Source organism: Myotis yumanensis, unplaced genomic scaffold, assembly GCF_028538775.1.
Source record: "Myotis yumanensis isolate MYYU_CA2020_CCGP unplaced genomic scaffold, mMyoYum1.0.hap1 SCAF_1, whole genome shotgun sequence".
Taxonomy (NCBI): domain Eukaryota; kingdom Metazoa; phylum Chordata; class Mammalia; order Chiroptera; family Vespertilionidae; genus Myotis; species Myotis yumanensis.
Genome location: NW_027223752.1, coordinates 151,229,587 through 151,247,436, shown reverse-complemented (window position 1 = coordinate 151,247,436; position 17,850 = coordinate 151,229,587). Strand labels below are relative to the sequence as shown.

General features: G+C 41.5%; 1 protein-coding gene across 1 annotated transcript in view; it reads left to right on the top strand.

The window, feature by feature from the left end:
• The first annotated feature begins 6,364 nt into the window (after positions 1–6,364).
• The window catches only part of TACR3 (tachykinin receptor 3), a 55,576-nt gene continuing 44,090 nt past the window's right edge, over positions 6,365–17,850 (top strand). Inside the window, exon 1 of the mRNA XM_070429700.1 lies at positions 6,365–6,900. Coding sequence (XP_070285801.1) covers positions 6,365–6,900 — 536 coding nt within the window. The remainder of the gene's footprint in view (positions 6,901–17,850) is intronic.

Here is a 17,850-nt window from a genome sequence, read left to right as displayed (position 1 = left end):
GCTCAGTCTCTGCCCTCTAGAATATTATCAGCATATTCTCAATTTTATATTTTACATTTCATAATAATCATACAAGTTTATAAATAGAAATAGGTCTTATCCAACAAAAAATCAACTTTATACTAGATTCATCATTTATAATACTGGCAGCTAAAAACAATACAACAGTATCTACACACATTTATTCAGTAGTACAGCCATCTTTTTAATTCCTATCATTTCTTAATATAGTAAGTGGCTGTTTCCATTCAAATTTTAATTTTACACTATTTTGTGAGTAAGATGTGTGTTTTTCAGGGCATTGTTTCATTGCACCTGAAATAAAATAGGTTCCTTGATCAAATGCTATGCAAGCAAAAGGTCCAAACTGAGCTATTTTCTGCTTTAGGCATTAAACAGTGTTAGAGGTATTTTTCCAGTTAGTGGGTAAATAAATCCAAATATAGAATAAGTGTCTAACCTGATCAAGGCTTTTTGGTATCCATCCAAAGTCATGGGTAATAAGCCAATGTGATCTATAAACTATGTGTCTGCCCGGATCTGCTCAATAGTCAGCCCATGGGTTCTTTCAGTTTCTGATGTTCCTGTTGACAGACAAGCAAATGCTGTAAGATCCACACTGTTCCTCATGCTGCATGTTCTTGAATATCCCATTTCCACTTACTGGGGAAAGTCTCTTAGTGAAAGGAGTTTTTAGGGGTAAAATAGGCAGGTTTAGGGAGTTTTAGGAATTAGGGGGCCCATGGGGGAGAAAGGCATAGTTGGTTGGGGCTTGGAGCTGCCAAAAGGCCTACATTCACAGCGATCAAAAGGTGCCACAGGATAAGGGGAGAGGGAGGCATCCATTCACAGAAGATAGGGAAAAGCCGCAGGGTATGGGGAGAAAGAGGAAACAAATTTCCACAGAGAATAGAGAAATGCTGACCAATGGGAGAAAGGAAAAACAGATTTTCATAGGAGATAGAGAATTCTACCACTGAAAGGGGAGAAAGAGATGGGGCACCTTGTGGGTTTTGAGCTTTGAAGTTAATATTCTACCAATTGAAAGGCAGCATCAAGAAACAAAGAACTGTAGCTTTTATAAACCTTAGGAAAAAAAGGACTTAGTAGGCTACCCCCTTTGGGGACCCCCTCCCTACATGGGAGTCTGTACTTGTTTCCAATAAATTTCTATCTTTTCATCTACCACTTTTTGTCCATGTCTTCATTCTTTGAATCCACCTGGACAAGGACCCGGGAAAAATATCACCCTTGCATCCTGCTCAGGAAAAAAACCATCGGACTCATTAGGACTTCCTTCCCTGTTCCAATGATGAGCTGATATAACACAGACCATAACAGGTATTTAATTGTACGACATTCAACAGTAAAAGTTTCAATTAAAGCCCAATAACTAGTCAGCAATTGTTAACTAAATATGAAAGTACATTTAGTACCGGTGCCCAGAAATACTAATAAAGTTTCTTCACAACTCCCAAGCCATTCAACCATAAATGACTTGTAACTCCTGATGACTTAATTGCTCCATCTCTAAGGAATTTAGATTAAGTGATCTCTACAGTCCCTCAAAATAAGAGACTTCTGAATATCTTGAGATAGTTTTTCCCTCCTTTAATTTTATTTCCTTAGCCATCCAAGGGAATTATTTATGTAGATGAAGCAATCAACCAGTTTCTAAGACCATGGAGAACAATCAGTTCTACAAAAATTTGTCTTAAGAGTTAGTTCTACAAATAAATTGCATTGTTTTATGTTTACTTTATGAGATTTCACAAACACAGTTTTACTTACAGCTGAGCAGATAACATTTTTATTGCCAAATAACAAATCATATAATCAAAAAGAGCATTGGTAATCATCACAAAGGCTTAGGATCACAACTTTTCCATTTTAAGAATGATTTACTCAGGTCGCCACCCTCCCCCAAAATATTACTCCTGATCTCTCCAACACAATAAGACAGAAAAATATCAATAAGTCTATTAATCTAGTATTTCCAGAAAAATAAGTTTAAATCTCTGGATAAAGATCAATAATCTGCTGAGTAGAATGCAAGACCTCAGGTTGAATTAAAAGTCTGCCATGTAGAGTGGAAATTATCTCCTGAGGTTAGAAAAAAATCCGTAACCCCACTTTTCACACCTCTACTGGGATTCAGGAGGAAGGCAAAAACAGAGTAAATGTGGTCTTCTGGTACCCCAGGATTTTCATAGTCCTGCCAGTTTCCAACAATGGGGTTGTGTGTGTGTGTGTGTGTGTGAGAGAGAGAGAGAGAGAGAGAGAGAGAGATTGAGAGAGAGAGAGAGAGAGAAATATCAATTGACTGCATCCTGCATGCCCCCTACTGGGATCAAGCTCCCTACCCAGGCATGTGCCCGCCTGGGAATCAAACTGGTGACCTCTGGGTGCATGGGATGACAATCAACCAACTGAGCCACAAAGGCCTGGAAAAAACTTCCCATTTCTTAAGAAAAGTTGACAGAATCCAGAATCCAGTGAGTACAGCAGCCTTCCACTCAGTCACACACTCCATTTTTCTTTTTTCTTCCCTATTTGACTCTTTATAATACTTGCTTGAATGTCAAAAATGCTAATAGACTGTGGCTCTAGGACAGTGATGGCGAACCTATGACACGCGTGTCAGAGGTGGCACGTGAACTCATTTTTTTGGTTGATTTTTTTCTTTGTTAAATGGCATTTAAATATATAAAATAACTATCAAAAATATAAATCTTTGTTTTACTATGGTTGCAAATATCAAAAAATTTCTATATGTGACACGGCACCAGAGTTAAGTTAGGGTTTTTCAAAATGCTGACACGCCGAGCTCAAAAGGTTAGTCATCACTGCTCTAGGAGAACAGGATTCATATCTGACTGTTTCTTTGCCACATTCTTAGTATTTGGTACAGCTCCTGGAAAGAAGTATACTCAAGTCATACCTGAGGAATGAGTGGGACAATGAATGAACAATGACTACCCTCACTACTACCCTGGAATACAGAGAGAAAGGCAGATCTAGAAGGAAAAGCATGACCTGGGTTCCTCTTTTCTTCTGAAAGGAAAGATCTCTTTAAGCCCCTTGCATTGTAACTACTTCAATTTCATAATTACCATTTATTTTTTGTCATATCATCTCCACCCACATGTAAATCCAAGGAAAACAGAATCACAGACTTATGATACTCTGTATGGATAAGTAAAGCAACAGTGTAAACTGAATGAATTTCTACACAACCAAGTAATTTTACAACTTAAAACATTTGATCAAAATATACATAATTACCAAATCACCACAATGATCCATTTTATAATATTTTTATTTATTTTAATGTATTTTTTAAATTGATTTCAGGGGGGAGGGAGAGGGAGAGATAGAAACATTAATGATATAAGAAAATCATTGATAGATTCACTGCCTCCTGCACACCCCACACTGGGGATCGAGTCCACAACCCAGGAATGTGCCCTGACTGGGAATCGAACCATGACTTCCTGGTTCATAGGTTGATACTCAACTACTGAGCCATGCTGGTTGGGCAATCCATTTTATAATTTTAACTAGTGGCCCGGTGCACAAAATTCATGCACATTAAAAGGGGATTAATTAGAGGAAAATTTTAATATTGCTATTTGCCCTTTCTCTGTAATAGAAGTGTCAGAGATAAAAGAAAATTAGTAAAATGCGTACGAAAATCTTCCTCCTATCAGAGTCTGGGGCACGCCATAGGACCCAGACTCAAGTCCCCGTCCACCCACAGTGCCTCAAAGTCACGCGAGACCCAGACCCAGCCGGACCCATCCTTGTCAAGCCCCGGCAGGCAGGGGGCACAGCCTCAGATCCCCCATTGCACCCTCAGGTCCCCCGGGCAGGGGGGCGTGACCTGAGGTCCCCTGTCAAGCCCCGTTGGGAGGGGGACACAGCCTCTGGTCCCCCAGCCCAGCACGGAGGGGGAGGCGCAGCCTCAGGGCCTCCGTCAAGCCTTGCCTGGTGGGGGAGCGCAGCCTCAGGTCCCCTGTCAAGCCCTCCTGGGTGGGGGACGCAGCCTCAGGTCCCCCCCGCCAAGCGCCAAGCGGGAATCATGGCCTGAGGTCCCCTGTCAAGCCCCACTGGGCAGGGGGTGCAGCCTCAGGTCCCCTGCCCCAACCCAGAGCCACTCAGCCTCAGATCCCTGCTGATTGCTCAGTAAGGCTTGTTATGGGAGCTCGGCCTCTGTGGTGGGTGCAGCCATCTTGTGTTACGAAAACCCCACCTCTTCTGTGGGTACAGTCATATTTGTGATGATGTGACAGCCAATTTGCATATTCCCTCTATTAGATAGGATAAATGGTGTGTACCATACAAAGAAATGTTTAAAAATTCATGATTTGATTAGGGAAGAAAGAGGCTTTCATTTGTAACTCAAGTAATTTCTAGGTGATAAATTGGCAGAAAGAAGTAATTTGCCTTTAAAATTTGTTTAATTTAGAATTAGTAAGCAGGAAATATGAAATCTCTGTTAAAATCGCTTATCATTTATCATATATTTTCACAGGCCTCTTTGGGAAATAACAACCTTTGATAATTACCACTTTCAGCATGCATTTACCTTGAAGCAGGGTTTTGTCAATGTAATTATCAGGTTGCCTCAAACTTATTTCTATACACTACTGTTTTCATCATAAAAAATATAAAATGGAAAACACTAGTCATGACCAGTCACCCTATGTCCATTTGTGCCATAATCATTGCAGGATTTTTAAAGAACCTATTCTGAACTGGGAAATTAAACAATACAGAATATTCACAAATTAGAAAGTACCTCTGTTTGAAGTAAAGCAAACTCCCTAAGATTCATTTTACCTGAAAACATTTAGATGAAATGCACAACAAGAGGGAAATAGTTAATACTCACTGAGATCTCCATCTTGCCTAGTGTTGAAGGAATCTGTTGAAACCACTCATCCTTATAATTACTCTGTAAAATAGATATATATTTTAATTTTCATTTTCAAATGAGAAAACTGAGGCTGAAAGATTCCAAGTGTTTCCAGGAGATTGCTAAATGATGTTTAACATGAAATCCCTGCACGCCTACCCCAAGAAACTAATAAAGGGGAGTGTAGCCTCTGGAACACACGGATCTATTGTCTATAAAATCTATCTAATCACAGACTATTTTCTCCAGCTCGCATTCCACAGAGCACTCCAGCTCACCGGTTCCGGCCAAAGCTCAGAAGTCAGGCCTGCCCACCTGCCCAGGAAACTAAGGATCTTGCTGTTCATCTTCATCACTGTGTCCTCACGGTCAGGCCTTGAAAACCCAAGGGCCAAATGTGCAAAACTGTATAACAAAGTGTATGCATTTAGATTGCTTACGGGATACGTTTATACCAGAGAAATAAAGAAATCTAATTTTTGTTGTTGCTTTTTTTTTTCTTCAAGAAAATACAGCTCGGGGGTTTCTGGTTTACCCCCTGTGCGTCATGGCATGCCACCCAGGGCAGAATCCTCCAGGGGAAACCATCGTCTGTCCTGGAGACTGAGATTAGAGGATGAGGGCGACTGGATTTGAAAGTGGGAGCTAGACGAAAAGGGATCTGAGAAGTGATAACATAAACACACGGGCAGAAAGTTGAGTGAAATTCCAAAAGCCAGTAACACAACACACCGGGCATGGCTAGCTGTGCCCACAGCCCTCAGCAAGCTACCCCGCTGCGCTCCCCCTCCCACCGCCCCCAGAAAAAATCCCCTGGGGTGTGCTTTTGATTTACCGGTGAACAGTTTAATTGGTTTAGAAAAGGAACAATAAACGCCTGAGAGGAGGGACCTCAGCAAAACATCTTGAAGTTAAAAGTGGAAAAACAATCTTGGAGAGATTTTAATTACATCTGAGACAGTGCAGCCCCTCCCGGAGCACGACCTCCCGCCAAGCCCCAGCTGCTGGGAGGCGGGTAGCGAATGAATGAACTCGCAAGGGCGGGTGGAGGAAAGGAGCGCATCGAAGGGGTTGGTTAGCTTCGAAGCCCCCACGACGTCACCAAAGCGGGGGACTAGGAGACTATAAAGCGCGCCAGGCGCCGGGACCTCAGTGCTCCAGCCAGTGCGCGGAGCTCCCGCCAGGGCGAACCCCGAGATCCCGGCGGGTGACAGCCCTAACATCGCCCCAACCATCTCAATCCTGCCAACGTCTCAAACTCCTTGGACGAAGTGGCGCCCGTCCTCCCCATTACTTGCTGGCTCGTCGCATCCCTTCACCAGCCAGGGGAGCCGCTCGCACCTTCCCTGCGGCGCTTCCAGGGACCAGGAGGCGAAGAACTTCAGGAGGCTCGGCTCGGGCTGGCCGCGGGCGAGTGGGCAGATCCAGGGCTCCAGACCCGCGGCGATGGCCTCTCTCCCCGCAGCCTGGAACTGGACGGCGGGCGCGGAAGGAGCTGGCGCTGGCGCCCGGAACCTGAGCGAGGCGCTCGCCGCGGGGGTGGCCCAGGCTGCGTGGCTGCAGCTGCTGGCCCAGGCCGGCAACCTGTCCGCCTCGTCCTCCACGCCGGGACAGCCCGCGACCTCCCCCGAGCCCTCGCAGCCCCGGGCCAACCTCACCAACCAGTTCGTGCAGCCGTCCTGGCGAATCGCGCTCTGGTCCCTCGCCTACAGCGTGGTGGTGGCCGTGGCGGTCTTCGGGAATCTCATCGTCATCTGGATCATCCTGGCCCACAAGCGCATGAGGACCGTCACCAACTACTTCCTCGTGAACCTGGCTTTCTCCGACGCCTCCATGGCCGCCTTCAACACCTTGGTCAACTTCATCTACGCGCTTCACAGTGAGTGGTACTTCGGTGCCAACTACTGTCGCTTCCAGAATTTCTTTCCCATCACAGCGGTGTTCGCCAGCATCTACTCTATGACGGCCATTGCGGTGGACAGGTAAGGAGGTAACAGGAAGGAAGGAGGGAGAAGGGACCGAGGAGAGCTGGGCTGGGGGGATAAGGTTACAAAGCAAAATGGTGACAAGATGGGTTTGGTGATAAAAGGAATGAGTCTGGGAAGGAGTTCTTGGAGAAGGGAGGTCAGGGACCCATGTGTAGTCAGTCCTGCAGGGGTGAACCAGTTTCTGTTTCTAGGGCCTCCCCCACTCCACCCAACCTCTTGATCCGTATTAAGGGCATCTAGAGGGACTGAAGGAGGCCGAAGAGGGAGATGAGAAAATCTGCCATTCCAAGTAGGACAAAGTCAGCTAGAAACAATACTAGCGAGTTTATCAAATGGCTTCAAACTACTGCTGCAGAACTTACATCCCTGTGAAATGAACTTTTGGGGCCTTCCATCTCTCTGTTAGAGGAATGGACAAAGAGTCAACCTCTACTCTAACTTCTGCTCTTGGTTTGCTGGTCCACACCCCCACCCATCCATTCCCTATCTTTATGCCAGGACCAACACCGGTTTGGCCTCCCAGTCATGGAGCATCCATCCATCCATCCGAGGCAAGAAACTTTCCCAAAGATTGCCACCAGCCAGTGTCTCCGGTTACAGGTTACTTCCAGTAGTCTGCGGAGACTGTGAGCTGGGTGAACCCTGTGCCTCAAACATTACATCCAAATCTTTCAGATAATGAGTAGCAAAAAGTTCAAGGAATAAATGGTTAGAGAACAGACTGACAGCTGTCAGAGGGAAGGGGAGTTGGGTTGGGTAAAAAAGGTGAAGGGATTCAGCAAAGGAAAAACAAAGCAAAACTCATAGACACAGACGGCCGAATGCTGACTAAGAGGGGTTAAGGGAGACAGAAGAGGGTAAGGGGGTAGAAATGGTGATGGAAGGAGACTTGACTTGAGGTGGTGAACACAATACAATATACAGATGATGTATTGTAGAACTGTCACCTGAAACATATAATTTTATTAAACAATGTCACTCCAATAAATTCAATAAAATTTTTTTAAAAAGAAATGAGACATACTAACTTATAGCTGTTTAAGGTAACTTTTAGGTTTTCCCTCATCTACAGAGGAGATTCTGAGATGCTCAAACAAACTTAAAAAGCTGGATGGGCCTCCAACACTTGTCCTCATGTTTAAGTTTTAAATGTTTCTGTGTGCATTTGCTTTCTTATATTGGACATCATGAAATATGCATGCCTGTGTTAGAACAATGGTAAATTCCCACCTGTTATTGAAGCTGGTTACACTTTAATTCAACATTATGCTAAAAAATGAACCAGGCCAGTTGATTTCAGTCTCAGTTTTGTGATTGACAGGTGCATGGAATATACAGGGGATGATTTCACTTTAACTACAAATCTCAATATTCTCACAGCTGGAAAGGAGCATTTTTTGACATTAACAAGACTGTTTCAAAATAAAATGAGGCTGTAATATTAATTCTTACTGCATTAAGCCACCAGCTTAACCCAAGTTCTTTCCATAAGTGTATCCTTTGTGTTTACTATTTTGAAATAGTGAGCACAAAGGTGTTGATAGCATCTTTGGACATTGTTTCAAATGCCAGACCCAGAGGGTTAAACTGAAGGAATAGTGGTTACTTGCCACTAAATAGGAGAAATAAGCACCAAAATAACTTTTTTTTTTTACTATCTCTGAAACTGTCAATCATTCCTTTCCCCTTTATCTCTGATTTTCTACATGTGTCTGAACCCTTCATTTCAGGAGGGACAGAAATAAAAAGCAGCAGCAATATCAGTCCCAAATTGGGGAACAGGCAAAATTGCTTCAAGATAGAAATGAATGTTGCTTTGGTTTGAGCACCTTTCTTTTTTATTTTGTCTTTGTATCTTCTCCTTTTTTTGTCTTTTATATTTCTTGCAAGCACGTAATTTTTAATGTGATCAGGAGGAGAGGCATTAGCATATCATATTAAGAAAGTCTCACTATATTCTTTTTATTATTTGTAAATCAATGTACTTTATTTTTTAAAAATTCTTTATTGTTTAAAGTATTACATGAGTATCCTTTTCCCCCCATTGACCTCTCCTCAGCCGCCCCCACCCCCCAGCACAGGCCCTCACCCTCCTACTGTCTGTGTTCATTGGTTATGCTCAGATGCATGCATACAAGTCCTTTGATTGATTTCTTACCACCTCATACCCTGCCCCACCTCCCCCCAACCCCACCTTCCCTCATATGTTGGACTGTCAGTTTGATGCTTCTATGACTCTGGTCCTATTTTTGTTTCTCACTATATTCTTGAAATTTTAATAGTGCATCATGAAATTGATGAAAATTTAGTGTGTGTGAAATTGGTATTGAATGGCACATGTCATAAGTAAATAAAAATGACAACATTTTTATTATATTATCTGTTCTATTAATACTTCTTTAACATCTACATTCTCAATTAAGATATACGTTATATATATGAAAGATGTGTTATACATACATGTAAGGTATATAGCATAAACAAATCCTAAATTCTAATTTAATTGAAGGAAGAACTTTGTCTAATTAAACCCGGCAGTCATCACGACTTCTTAGGAGCCATGATAGTGTAGAAGCATAGAAGAGCATTGGCCTGGGAGTAGACTGCCTGCAGTGATTTGGATGTTGGCTCTACTGCATGATCCTGGGAAAGCTTAGCATCTTTTAGACGTTATATTTAATTGTTACATTTCAAAATGGCAAATTTAGGGATGGTGGTGGGAAAAGTGATTCTTCATTGTAAAATAATTCCCGTGTGTGTGTGTGTGTGTGTGTGTGTGTGTGTGTGTATGTGCCATTCAATATATGGAGATATTAGAAAACAGGAAATATTTTCTTATATTTTCTAAGTACATTTTTAGTTTAAGTTAGAAACTAACTAAACATAGAGTAAAGAATAATTTCTGGGCACATGGTCCAGTATTGATTGGCATATTCAATTACAGAATTTTGAAGATGACATTCACTATTTCTTACCTGAAAACCTTAAGTTAATGTAATACATTTTATTTTATAGTTTAAAAACATAAACAAAGATAGCAAAAATAATTTACATTATTTAAACATAGGAACATACCTGACATGAATAATTATTAAAAATATTTAATCTAACTGAAGTAAGTTATATTTTTATTTATTTATTTATTTTTAAATATATTTTTATTGAGTTCAGAGAGGAAGGGAGAGGGAGAGAGAGACTGAATCATCAATGATGAGAGTGAAACATTGTTCGGCTGCCTCCTGCACATCCCCTACTGGGGATCAAGCCCAAAACCCAGGCATGTGCCTTGACCGGAATCAAACCTGGTACCCTTTAGTCTGCAGGCTGATGCTCTGGCCACTGAGCCAAACCAGCTAGGCCTAAGTTATACTTTTAGCCAAATAGATAAAAATCTATGTTGTATACTACTCTTTGTTTTCTTAATTTCTTTAGGAATATTATTTTTCATAAAGCTAACTGTTATGCAACATATTCATAGAACCTCCATTTTTTTTTGAAATTTATTATGGGAAATTAAAAAAATACAGTTAAAAAATAATCATGAAGCCTGAATCTCACTCGAAGTAATCTCTTACACTTTCATGGGTTTGTTTTTCAGTTTTGAATAGAGAGCTCCAATTTATTCTCTTATCTAATTGGTTTTCTTCTGGATTATACAACATAACAATTTATACAACAAAGTAGATGTTATAAATGAATGAAATTAGTTCAATGTATTGTGGTAAATGTTACAATGCTATACATATTATGGATATAAAAACTTCGGTCAATTTTTCCTATGTTTTAGGAAAGGTTACTTTTAGGAAATTTATGAATCCCTGGTGCTTTCTACAATTTGTACTTCTTATTCAAAGATAGAAAAAAATCAGGTTTGAATATAGAATCAATTTTCCCAAGTCTCCAGACACATGTTTATAAATGTGGTAACATTAATATGAATATTTTTTATTCCATAACCTTTACTTATAAACCATTTCTTGCTATTCTCCCAATTATTTCAAAGACTCCCTAGGGAGGTGTGATAAGAGTGTATCAATAGTCAATTTAGCACATCCATTCTCCCAACCACACCCTGGCCAGAGAGAAGAGAAGAAGAGAACAGAGGAGAAGAGGAAAAGAGAAGAGAGTAGGGGAGGGAAGGAGTATGGAGGGGAGAATAGGGGAGCAATGCCAACCTCTGATACAGAGCATGACAGTTTCTTGGGAGGAAGAAACCATGTCTGCCCAACCTGAGTTGCTCAGTGGTTGAGTGTCAACCTATGAACCAGGAGATCACGGTTCGATTCCTGGTCAGAGCACGTGCCCCGGTTGCAGGCTTGATTCCTGGTGTGGGACATGCAGGAGGAAGCCAAGCAATTATTCTCTCTCATCATTGATGTTTCTATCTCTCCCTCTCCCTTCCTCTCAGATATCAATTTAAAAAAAAAAGCCATGTCCTTCTTCAGATAGCTGTTTTGGCACATTGTTACACCCAAATCTGCAAAATTCCTAAGTTACAAACTTTGTCCTATGCTTGAAATATTGGTGATGTCTATCTGTGTTCCAAATAGAATTTGAAAACAAAGAGTCCTGTCCCTTACCTTCGCTCCATTAACAATTTCTTAATGACCAGTGTTCTTTCATCTTCTACTTGCAACTCTCACTTGCTGGGTCTCAGCTACGAACCATTTTTCCAGAACGGTGAACTGTCCATACCTTTTTCCCTGTGCCTCATTGCTCTAAGTATAAATCATTTTTATTGAAGCTTGATCACTGGTACATTAAAAAAATGCTGTAAAACAAACAACTGGGGTGTGCAGCCTCACTACTTCATTAGACACAGGTGGAGCCATGCTAGACTCAGCAGGATCTCTAACACATGAGGGATTTTTGGACCAGGGGTTTAACAGTCTGATATAATTCTATATGTGCAATAAGGTTGATGTAGATTTGATTTGCTCTGAATCATGAGACTTTGGGTAATTTTATATTTTTTCTTTTATAACTATCTTCAATGAAAAGCACATTTTTACATAAAACCAAATAAAGTTTTAATTAAAGTTCTGAAGATGGATGGTGCTGATGATTGCACAGTACAAATGCCCCTACAGTGGTCTGTAAGAATTTATAGTAACTGGTCATATGCTGTTTTCTGACCTTATTGCCTACTCACCACTCCACCACTCTGCTCCACTATCATGGGTCCCCTCTATTTCATCAACTTATTAGGCATGTTTTCACCTCAGGATCTTACATCTGTGTGAAACACTCATCTTCCAGATGACCATGTTACTCATTCCCTGAACTATTTCTAGACTCTGAATACTCTGTTTTAAATTGCTTTATATATTTTTTCTTTATCATATGTATCACCTTCTAAGATACTAAATAACTAGTTCATAGTTAATGTTTATTGGTTGTTTTTTTGTGTATTTTATTTTGGTCTGTCTACCCATGTAAGGTCCATGAGAACAAAGGATAAATTTTATTATTTTTCCTCTGTATTGTTCAAAGTATTACATATGTCCCCTTTTTTCCTCTATTAACCCCTCTAGCCCAGCCCCACCTTCCACCCCAGGCTCTATTACCTTATTGTCTATGACCATGGGTTATGCATATATGCATACAAGTTCTTTGGTTGATCTCTTCCCATGCACCTCCCCACCCTTCCTTCCCTCTGAGATTCATCACCCCTGTCTTCCCTCTGAGATTCATCAGTCTGTTCCATGCTTCTATATCTCTAGATCGACCTTGTTCATCAGTTTATTTTGCTCATTAGAATCCATATAAGAGTGAGATCATGTGGTACAGATCTTTCTCTGACTGGCTTATTTTGCGTAGCATAATACTCTCCAAGTCCCTCCATGCTGTCTCAAAGGGTAAGAGATCCTTCTTTTTTACTATTAGAATAAAAATATATTACATTTGTAGGTTTGTTATAAGAGGACAGAGAAGTTATTCATACAAAGGAATGAATAGTTATCTTTTCATTTCTCAGTGTAGCTCATGTGTGAACTGATTACTATCTAAAACAGTAGCCTCATATCATTTCCTATCTACTTATTCTGCTTTATTTTTCTTCTATTTACTATTATTTGTTTTGTTTACTACAAATTCATAGCATCTAGGATAATGACTGCATATATTTGACACTCAATACAAATTGTTTTCCTATCATTTTCTATCATTGAATAATTTATATTCAAATTACCTTATTGAGAGATCATGAAAATATAATTTAAAATTTCGAATTAGATATGAAAATAGCCTCTATTTTCTATCTTTATTTTCCAAGTGTAGAGGTTATCTACTACCTAATTTCTTCCATTAACAGTTAAATAAGCATTTATTCCATCACAACTTAAATACTCAAATATTTAGACATCCTCTGCTTGATGTACACCATCATCTCTATGAGTTTAAGGATAATACAATGGAACTGCTACCTGCCACTATTTACTTCAGGAAAAAGTTTTACCTGATGTAGATCCACATTAGACAAAATTGAAAGCAATTAACTCCTACTTTGCCCAAAGAACTTACAGTCTCCAACTGTAACATTAAATATTTTTATTTAATCACTGACTCACTCAGAACAAGTTGTCCTAATTAAAGTTGCATAGATCTCATTACTCATTGCTTTCATACAGGAATTTGTTTAAAAAGGAGAGAATTAGAAGAGAAATAACCTATACTATAACTGTAGTGCCGCAATGGACTAGGTTTCTGTTGAAGAGCTAGAGACAATATCAAAAGAAGCTTTTTAAATTCTTACATCAGGATTTTGGCATAAGCTTATTTCTCTTTCCATGCCAATCACAAATACCAGAGAACTACTTAAAATAAGTTATTTTTTGTTTGCTTTTGTTTCAAGCTTATCACTATAGCTGGGTTTTTTGTTGTTTGTTTGTTGTTGTTTTTGTCATAAGTGTTAATTTCATGTTATTTGACATAGTTTAGGATAATTTAGATTGTCTACTGTGCTTAACATTGTCTATCTCTTTGTATACAGTGTGTCATTTAATGTCATTTTTACCTTCTAATCATACTCTATGTTTTGTTCATTATTTCCATTTAGCAATTTAAAAACTTATATACTAGTATGTGTTGAAATTCTCATTTGTAAACAAACATTCAATAACCATTTGTAATCACTATTCAACAATCATTTGACTACTACAGATACTTTTTAAGTGCCAAAGAACATAGAGAAGAATAAAATCAGTATCTCCAACAAGCTAAAATCAAAGTAAGTGCATAATGTGCTGGAGCTCTGAGGAGGTAAAAATTAACTGGATGTAGAGAAGGGAAAGAATTCACAGTGAACATTTTGTAATCTGCGTAGAGCTCAGTTGTGGAACTTTAGAATAAGGTGTGAGCCAGGGGAAAGTCATTTCAGTCAGGAAACTAGCATGTGAAAAACATGGAATTGTGAAAGGATATTTGAGCTGGGTGCTTTCCCTCTTTCAGTTGGGATCTATTCTCTACCTACTGCACTCTTTTTTCCTCCCCATCCCCACCTGGCTATTTCTATGGACTAACTGCATGGATGGAATCCCTTGCTGTCTGGCCTCTTCTTGGCTTTGCCTAATGGGAGACACCTGGAAGCTGTGGGAGGAAGAGAGAATAGCTTTAGGATATATGAACCACACCCTCTTTTCAGAATTGCTGCAAATTTGCTAAAGCCCAATTGTAGCCATATCTTGTGTCAAGAGCTTCTCTCCACAGGCTTCACCTCCTCACTTCTGATTATAGGATTCTTTCCTCCTTCAGGCCCGGGGTGGGGGACACCCACTCTTTGCTATTGCTAATCCTAGGAACATTCATATCAACTTGGTGTCCTTTCATCATTTGAAAATGGGGCTTTCAAATGGTTTCTTTATTGAATTTTGTAAATGACCTATTTATTAAACTCTCTTCAGTTTCTCATTTGAGTGTGCCTTGTTTTCCCTGGAGCTCTGACTTACGCATTATAGTCAGTTTGAGGAAAGGGTAAGATATTTAGCTTCACTATAGTAAAGGGTATGCAGAATTGCAGTTAATCCTGTTGGAAGTGAAGAAATAGTAAAATACTTTAGAATGAGAATTTTGAAGACTATGTGAAGAAAGTTGGAAAAGAGTAACATCAAAGAAACCTACAATGATGGTGTTCTAATAGTCCAGACATTGATAGTTGGAAGGGAAGTAAAGAATATAACGGGTAATGTCAGAAATTGGGCTGATATTATTTATGACTGCACAAAGGAAATGAGAAAAGGGGAGAGGTTCAGAAAAACTCATATGTACATATGAATAATATTGACAATGAGCATACTCAAGTAGTATTAGTTTTCCAAGAGTAAAAGAACTTATTTATGAAACACACATATTCTTATATACATTAGTAATAGTCATGTTTCTTCTGAAGTAATTCATACTGAAGGAGAGTAGATATAAAATTGTTTCCACTCGCTGAAACCGGTTTGGCTCAGTGGATAGAGCATCGGCCTGTGGACTGAAAGGTCCCAGGTTCGATTCCAGTCAAGGCATGTACCTTGGTTGCGGGTACATCCCCAGTAGGGGGTGTGCAAGAGGCAGCTGATCGATGTTTCTCTCTCATCAATATTTCTAACTCTCTATCTCTCTCCCTTCCTCTCTGTAAAAAATCAATAAAATATATTTAAAAAATATATAAATATATATAAAATATATCTACATTAACAAAAGAGAAACATGGTAATTAGCATACGACCACTACCCTTTCCATTGGCTAATCAGCATATCCTTATGCGAATTAACTGTCAGCCAAGATGGCGGCCGGCAGCCATGCACTGAAGCGAACAGGGAGGCTTGCTTGCTTCAGTGACTGCGGACTCCAACGTTCCCCGCCTAACTTGCCGGCCTCTCAGCTGCAACTCTAAGCAACTATGTACTATGTTGCAAATAAGAAGCTAAACAAAACCCCAGAAACCAGCCGGACTGAAAGCCAGCCAGACCACAACATTGTATAGATGTTTTCAGCAGCGAGGCCTCAGAGCTAAAGCTGGCCCAGAATAAAAAAGAAAACAAGGAGCGGTTGGAAGCTTCAGTCACTCGCCAGCCGGAAAACAGCCCTCAGCCCCTCACCCAGACTGGCCAGGCACCCCAGTGGGGACCCCCACCCTGATCCAGGACACCCTTCAGGGCAAACCAGCCAGCCCCTACCCATCAGGCGTCTATTCTATATAGTAAAAGGGTAATATGCCTCCCGGCACCGGGATCAGCAGAGCAGCGAGGCTCCCGGCACTGGGATCAGCATGACAGGGGGCAGCGCCCAAACCCCCTGATCGCCCTGCGGCTCTGTGTGTGACAGGGGGGAGGGCCACAACCTCCCTATCAGCCCTGCTCTGTTCATGACAGGGGGAGGCGCCCCAACCCCCTGATTAGCCCTCCTCTGTGCCTGATTGGGGGGAGCTCCCCAATCCCCTGATTGCCCTGCGGCTCTGTGTTTGACAGGGTGCAGCGCACCAACCCCCTGATCGGCCCTGCTCTGTGTGTGACAGGGTACAGCCATAACCTCTCCATCGGCCCTTCCCCGAGTGTGACAGTGGCGGCACCCCAACCCCCTGATCGGCCCTGCTCTGTGGGTGATAGAGGGTGGCGCCCAACCCCCCTCCATGGGCCTTGCTCTGTGTGTGACAGGGTAGAGCCATAACCTCCCCATTAGCCATGCCCTGAGTATGACAGGGTGCAGTGCCCCAAACCCCTGATGGGCCCTGCTCTGTGCGTGACAGGGGGTGGCACCACAACCTCCCCATCGACCCTGCCTTGAGTGTGACAGGGGGCGGTGCCCCAACCCCCCAATCAGCCCTACCCTGAGCGTGACTGAGGGTGGCATCGCAACCTCCCAATCCGCCCTGCTCTGTGCATGACGAGGCGGTGCCCCAACTCCCCAATCAGCCCTGCTCTGAGCCTGACCAGGGGCTGCACCTAGGGATTGGGCCTGCCCTCTGCCACCTGGGAGCAGGCCTAAGCCAGCAGGTCGTTATCTCCCGAGGGGTCCCAGACTGCGAGAGGGCACAGGCCGGGCTGGGGGACCCCCCTCCGGCCCCCCTGAGTGCACAAATTTTTGTGCACCGGGCCTCTAGTATATATATAAAAGAAAAATGTCTGCCAGAATTTGACTTGTAGTGCCAAATATAATATGTAGTTTTATTTAATCACATGCCTAGAAGGCGTATAAATAGGAAAGCCAAATCATGAAGTTGATGGAAGGGAATTTGGTCTCATACTATTTTCTATGTGAGTCACATTTGTAGTAATCTGCAAATTATACAGTTAAAAGTACTTCAAACATATATAATTTTCAATACACTAGCTTGTCTTCATCAATCTGATTCCTGTCATAATTCTGATTATACTAATAATTAGCTTTCAGACAACCTTTCTCTGATTAAGTTTGGAATCTCAAAGTCGTGATGGAGTCTACTTTCTTCTATTTCAACAGTTCATTTGGAAGTTTATAGTCTTTTGATTCATCAAAAAAATTGCCACTCATTCTATTCCTGAGTACCTTTAACAACGGAGCCAAAAAAAAATCTTAATACCACTGAAGACAATCCGTATACCCTTGGAGCCTTGGAGAGCATATGTGATTCATCTTTCTCCAGATACTGAGCTCTACCCTCTATAGTGATATCAAACTGCTCTAATATTTCTTCTATATTATAGCACTCCATACATTTGACTAAAACTAGCAAGTGTCCTGAGATTCTTCTGTTTAAAATTTTCACTTCCTTTACCCATTTATTATTATACTAGAGGCCCTGTGCACAAAAATTTGTGCAGTCGGGGGGAGGGGCGCGGAGGGGGGGTCCGTCTGCCCAGCCTGTGCCCTCTCCAAGTCTGGGACCCCTTGGGAGATAACGACCTGCTGGCTTAGGCCTGCTCCCAGGTGGCAGAGGGCAGGCCCAATCCCTAGGTGCAGCCCCTGGTTGGGCTCAGAGC